This window comes from Globicephala melas, chromosome 7 (assembly GCF_963455315.2).
Source record: "Globicephala melas chromosome 7, mGloMel1.2, whole genome shotgun sequence".
In the NCBI taxonomy this organism is placed as follows: domain Eukaryota; kingdom Metazoa; phylum Chordata; class Mammalia; order Artiodactyla; family Delphinidae; genus Globicephala; species Globicephala melas.
Genome location: NC_083320.1, coordinates 69270317 through 69276763, shown reverse-complemented (window position 1 = coordinate 69276763; position 6447 = coordinate 69270317). Strand labels below are relative to the sequence as shown.

The window sequence follows — 6447 nt, the reverse complement described above, 5'->3', positions numbered from 1 at the left end:
AACATACACAGCAATTTGCAATGTGTTCCGAATGCCTTGTCCCTTATTGACACTCAGGAAATGTGTTTGGAATAAATGAGTGAATGGATAAAATTGTAATGACAGAAAACAAATATAATAATGTACTCTTGAATGATTATAATTTTGATTATATATCAAGAGAGTAAAGACTCTCTCCCCACATAGGAACAACCTGTAGCAGTATGATAATATTTATGAAAGTGTTGATGGTTTTCAGAATAAACTAAAATAAATCACCTGTCAGTAATTTTTGTCTGAAGCAACCAGTTTATAAAGTCTCGAGTGGCAAGATTATCGAGAACTGTGTTCATCTCATCAGAGAAAGAGCCATCGGCGTGTCTGCGGCGGAGTTCTTCAACAATGGTGACTTCTTCTGGGAAACTGAGAAAAAGAGAGGTAAAATCAGTACTTGGTTAAACGTTTCAAATAAATGCTTATTGGTTGCCTATCACTGTAACATGTGTAAGCATCGCTGAGAAAACCATATGTTTCTATTTACAGAGGGCCTATCACGAAAAGCCTCATAGAAACTTGCATATCAGAAAGGGATTAGGTAGAATAGCGCAGAGCTGGGACCTGAAACTAAGGCCTTTTCCATATTCCAGCTGCTTCAAAGATTTTAGTGTATTGCCAACACAGAAGTTATTATTGAGACTATTAATTTGTTTATAATTCATAAAAATATATTCTAGCCTATAAAACTAGTGATTATCAAAACAGCCTTGCCAAGTGCAGTATTAAGGGATTAAACCTTAGTCTATATCAGATTTTCTCTTCGATTGATTTATTTAGCAGAATTTTTGGTATGCCTTTAAAACACTATAAAATAGCCTCAAGTGTAAGTGACTATTTTCCCACTGATTTTGTAAACTTGATTGTGTAACTATTTTCCCATTGATTTTGTAAATTTGATTGTTAATGTTTTAAAAATCAGCAACAATACTAGTTCCCTTTTGCCTCGAGAGCTCTTTAAAGTCTCACTAAAAATAAAAATAGAGTGGAACATGAATTTCCTGCTTCTCATAATTCAAATGTCAATCAAAATGGTCACAAGAAAACAGGATGGTTCAGGGGTCTGACTGGTTGTGGTAAGATCCAAGAAAGTACCTAAAGTTCTTGGGCGTATTTTCAGCTGTGATAATTTAATGGTTATCTTTATGACAGTCCCTAAAAAATGGGCACGTTGTTAAATATATGGGTGTTGCCACATATCTGTATTTTGAATGTCATTTCATTAAGCGTCTTAAGTTTAATTCCTTTCAGTCTTTATCACATTTTTACCTCAATACTTACTAACACATTACTTACTAACACATAAATTATGTAAATATTTAAAGTGAAACTAAGTTTTCTGCATTATTTCTTCTTTTCGTTTATCCCTAGTTTTCCTGGACAGTCCTAGTTTAAGCTTATTTTCCTGGTGTAGTTATCAAAAGCACTCTGTTTATTCTCAAAAGTGTCCTGGATTGGCAAATTAATACCCTAATTATAATACAACTATAATGGGGGATAAAAAGTAACCTGTTTGACTCTATTAATACTTGCTAACAGAGATAAAACAGATGAGACTTTTGTAAATTGTCTCCCACCAACAGGAGTTATTTCTTTACTCTGTCAGACTATACTAATGGCTTCTGTAAGGCAGATCCATATATAGATAACCGTATTCTAAGTTTTTCACATCAAGCAAAAAAAAAAAAAAAGAAAGAAAAGTTGAATAAGAATGTACAGACTTACTCTCGCCTTCCTCGGCCTTTCACCAGCCAAGCAATGAATTCCTTGGCGGCTTGGCCTTCCAGATAAGAACTTACATCACTGGTAAAGGTCCCTTCAGCATGTCTCTCAAATTCATCGTGACGTTTGGCAATGTTATTCCTGAAAGAAATGTGAAAGTTAAATTGAAGATCTGTCTCTTTAGAAATATGATTCTCACCTATAAGCAAGCAGTGGCAGCTTTGGGTTCGGGATTCTGTGTGGTTTTGAGAGATGAGGGTGGGTAGAGGACTTGTCTGGAAGCTACATTAATTATCTGGAGTGAAGGTTGATGGGGGGCTAATAAAAATTATGGGGAGCTAAGCTCCCTCACTCCACCTAGTGACCCATTTTCACCTGCCCTGCTTATCTGTGCCATTGACTATTAAAGCAGCATTTTCTTCCATCTCAATGTATGGGGGCTATCCACTGTGCTATGCTACCTGCAAACAAAGCAGCAGCTTGTCATTAGTACATATGGGGTCAGAGTTAGTTAACTGAATCAAGGGAAAGCAAAGGTGCATCTCAAAATGTCATCAAAAGACCACATGATATTGGATTAAAGGAAATGTGTGATGGGCTAGCAGTGAGGAAAGCTAAGAAGATGACCCCGTATCACCCTCAAATGTGTACTGTGCTCTGTGGAGGTGGTTGACCAGATAGACGGTCAGTTGCTCCATCATATATTAGCCCTGGAAGGTTTCATCTTAAACACAACAGAAACTGCCTGGGAGCTAGGATTGTTTTACATTAGTTTACCAAGTCATGGCATTCTCTTTCTAGAAATGAACATAGTTGTTTGCATTTTTTCAAATATGTGATTTCTCCCATTTCACCAGTGGCTTCATTTGTAATCCTTAACGAGGACTTCTCGCAGTGTCTTCTCTGACCATGACTACCATCTTTCCTGTACTCTCCAGTTTAAGGATTTTTGGTCAACAGCTCTTTTTTATTCTTCTTGCTGGCTCGTCTCACTCTGTCCCCCTTCTCCATTCTATCTGGACAAATTTATTCCCTTTTCCTGATTTTTAGATTCCTTCAGCTACTTTGTGTGTATAACTCCCTTCCCCTTGTGGGTCACCCTCCAAAGTAATTGTGAAATTCCACCATCCCTGTGAAACTCTTGCAGCTGATTTCGTCCAGTAGCCTGGATGCAGCAAAAAATAAACAAAAAAAAAACCCCGAAACTGTCAAAGGAAATCCAGCATTAAAATGTATGCCTTGCGATAGGCTTGTGTTCTTATATACCTTCTTCTCTCTTTATGCTGTGCAGCTAGACTGTAATTTTAAATGTTTATCTTGGATTGTATTCTACAAGAAAAAGACTGCATCTGTTTCCATTCCTTACCATGACTAACTTGGCTAGAGGATACTTTGTGATCATAGTCATGAGTTTGAATCCTACAAGGGAATGTTGAATTTGCTCTTATCTTTTGGTCAGGATTAGATTTCTAATCTTGCAGGTCCACAAAAGTCAGCTTTCAATTTTAAAGGAAAATGGGCATGAAGTGAACATTGCTAAGACCACAGTTGGGAAAATTTAAATTCTATGTCCCATTGGAGGGCGGGTAAGAGTTTTGGAGGGATGAGGGGTGGGACATTCAGAGGCACATTATGAAGGATAGCATCACCAACCTTGAAAATCATCAAAATTGAAAGAGCTTATGGGCACTATTTGATAGGCACAATAACTTAAGAAAGTCAGGAGGAATTTTAGACATATTTAAGTAATACATTTGTGTGCAAATTTCTGATCAGGTTCAGACTCTTACTTATTCCTCTTGGTGTTCATCAACCACTGCACAAAATCCTGGGCGCGCCTGGAGTCCAGATACTTGCTGTAGTCACTGGTGAACGTGCCCTGCGAGTGGCGCTTGTCTTCACTCATCTGATCTGGGTCATTGAGCGGGTCGGTCTGGGGAGCTGGGAATGATCTGTGAAGAAGAGTGACTGGTGCGATTAAATCTCTCCTCAAGAGTAGCTTCACTTGAGAAGCAGCTTCTCTCCAAAATACAGAACCACATGAAGTTGGAAGGCAGGTTCCTTGAGTATTTCAGTTGGCAGTTCAGAAAAACCTTAATTTGCCATGGGAATCCCATGGTCTTACCAGAGTTGAATACACTCCGATTTGGAATTCTAGCAATTGATTTTACAACTGGCTTCTTTTTTCTGAAATAGGATTAAATAAATCTTTTTTTAACAATTTCATCTACTCGTAATTATGTTAATAATGCCAGAAGAGAGCAACGCCTTGAATATTTTAAAAGAGTGAAGAATACCAAACCGTTTTTCGGGGGGCAGCAGATTTATGTTCCGAATTCTGTTTCGCATATGTTAATATAAAAAAGTAGCTCCGTTACCTGGCTATGTGGTAGCTAATGGTGAAGGAAAGACAATTAAAAATTCGAAGAAAGGCAAGAAAAAGCCCACTTGCTAATTTGAAACTGTGTAGTGGATAATCCACATGCCAGTAATCAACAGTTGGTTGGCACGGCTATGTGGGGAAATATTCAATATGATTAAAACTCAAAAATAGAAATGAGATACTATTTTTACCTATCAAATTAGCAAGGATTAAATACCGAGGAGGATATTATGAGAGGAGTATTTCTATAATGCTGATGGGAGTGTGCATGTGTATGACTTTTCTGGAAAGCAAGTTGGCAAGATAAAACATTTAAACTCATTCAGATCCTTTGACATGATTATTTTACTAGAAATAAATACTAGAAATAAATCCTCAGAAAAACAGTAAGAAATGTAGGGAGAAATGTTATTTGCAGCATTCTTTGTGGGAAAATTTGAAGAACCCTTACGTATTCAATAGAGCAGGAGTAGCTAAATAAATATTGTATATTTATGAGGTGGAATAGTATGTAGCCATTAAATACCATACACTTAATAGATATTTGTAATGATATAATAAAAATAAGCTAACAATACAATGCTAAGAGACAGAACATGATACAAAGCTGTAACTGATCGCGATATATTTATATACAGTACATGCATATTTTTATAATGAGCACGTATGACTTTTACAATTAGTAAGAAACAGTGTTATTTTTTAGAAAAGAGGAAAAGAGGAAAAGTTGGTGTGAATAATTAAAATGACCTACTCTGCAGTGTGAGTAATGAATGAACGGGGAGTATTAGCTGAAGATTTCAAAGAGCTATAATTTCCCATGTAACATATTTTTCAACATTGCCCACCTCTTCGGTTATGAAACAACATACTCTGATCTGTACTCTAGAAAAGCCTTTATCACAATGATACTTTACACATTTGAAAATTGTGCAGAGTATTTACTCCAAATTACGGCGACCTATTTACTAATCACAGTTATCTCAGGCTGTATTCTAACCATAGTGCTATATTAGTTCAAGTCTAACGATTTAATACCTGGATTTCTCCTCTGTGTCCTGAAGGGAACGTTGCCAGCTGCCTTGGACCAGCATTACAAGCAATCCAGCCACAAAGTAAATGCTTTTCATTTTTGCTGCCTGTTGGAACACAGAGTCAAGGGAAAGATAGAGACCCTCAACCATATTTAAACCGGTCAGACTAAATTAGTTCAATTTTGACTAAGTAAATATTATAAATAGAACAAAAAGCTAGTCATCAATTTTATTCTGATTATATTTTGAGTAATTTCAAATATTAGATTATATTTTTCCTGCAGTTCTTTTTTATTTTTTTTGGGTGGCTAAAAAGAATACAAAAGATGTGTAGCACTCTGAAGCTTTTTCATTAGTGTAGGACACTTCTGTTAATGATTAGAAGGCTCATTTCCAGAATTGAAATTAAAAATGTCCACGATAAACATTGAAAATACCCACTGTAGATGATATGCTACATATGGTTAGCCTGAATGGCGCCTTATCCGTAATGCCACCCTCTTCACTATCAGTCTGGCTTTCAATTAATAGTCCTTCACTTCCAAGCATTTACATTATACTGCATTTCAACCATCTTAAAGCAGCCTCAGGCTACAACTTGGCATACCAGCTGTCGGTTCAGATGTATTATTCATTTATATTTTAAATAGTGTAACTTGGTCTAGACTTTGTAATTATAAAGCGGCCAACAGATTTGAGGTATTTTAGGGTGCTTTGACCTGTTCTAAATTAAAGGAAAAAAAATCATTTTAAAGACAAGCAATTTGCAACAAGAACTAATGCTTCTGGCAACTTGAACAATCACAACTAAGAAACTAAGAGATCACTGTCATAAAGAAAATTAATGCTTGCTTCTGAAGTCTTGGAAGTCCCCTGGTTGTTTTATAATTGGACTGAGTCCAGGACGTGTCATTCACTGCTAGTGACACCCTAGACCAGGTTGTAGAATACCTCGCATCACAAGCAGATGCCTCATGAAGCCATGGGATGCCAAGGACATCATGATGCAGTGTGGATGGGCGGGGTGGGACCAACATGAATGTGGCAAGAATGTCCCCACAGGACAAGCACCCCTATTTTCTGAATGAAAACCTCAAGTCCAGTGTTTGTCATGAACTTCCCTCTGCTACTTTCAACCGATCGTGTTTACTTTGAGAAGTGGGGATTTCAATCCAAGTTTGATCATGCTTATCCATAAAATATTTGAATGAGTATTTTTAGCAAATGGCATTTGGTTTGAAATAAGTATTTTATAAATATTATCATTTTAAACTA

General features: G+C 36.7%; 1 protein-coding gene across 1 annotated transcript; it reads right to left on the bottom strand.

Annotated features, from left to right (window-relative positions):
- Positions 1-254: 254 nt before the first annotated feature.
- On the bottom strand, positions 255-5268 carry GCG (glucagon). The gene is made up of 4 exons (XM_030852825.2): positions 5177-5268; positions 3546-3707; positions 1759-1896; positions 255-402 (listed from the first exon to the last, which is right to left on the bottom strand). The coding sequence occupies exons 1-4, from the start codon at positions 5266-5268 to the stop codon at positions 255-257; spliced, it is 540 nt and encodes a 179-aa protein (XP_030708685.2).
- Between the last annotated feature and the right edge of the window lie 1179 nt (positions 5269-6447).

Bases quoted from the DNA above. Each gene is read 5' to 3' on its own strand.
- GCG (XM_030852825.2), bottom strand. From the start codon at position 5,268: ATGAAAAGCATTTACTTTGTGGCTGGATTGCTTGTAATGCTGGTCCAA. The intron at 1,897-3,545 runs GTAAGAGTCTGA...CATTTCTTTCAG, and splicing joins ATGAACACCAAGAGGAATAA to GAATAACATTGCCAAACGTC. The intron at 403-1,758 runs GTAAGTCTGTAC...TCTTTTTCTCAG, and splicing joins AAAGGCCGAGGAAGGCGAGA to TTTCCCAGAAGAAGTCACCA.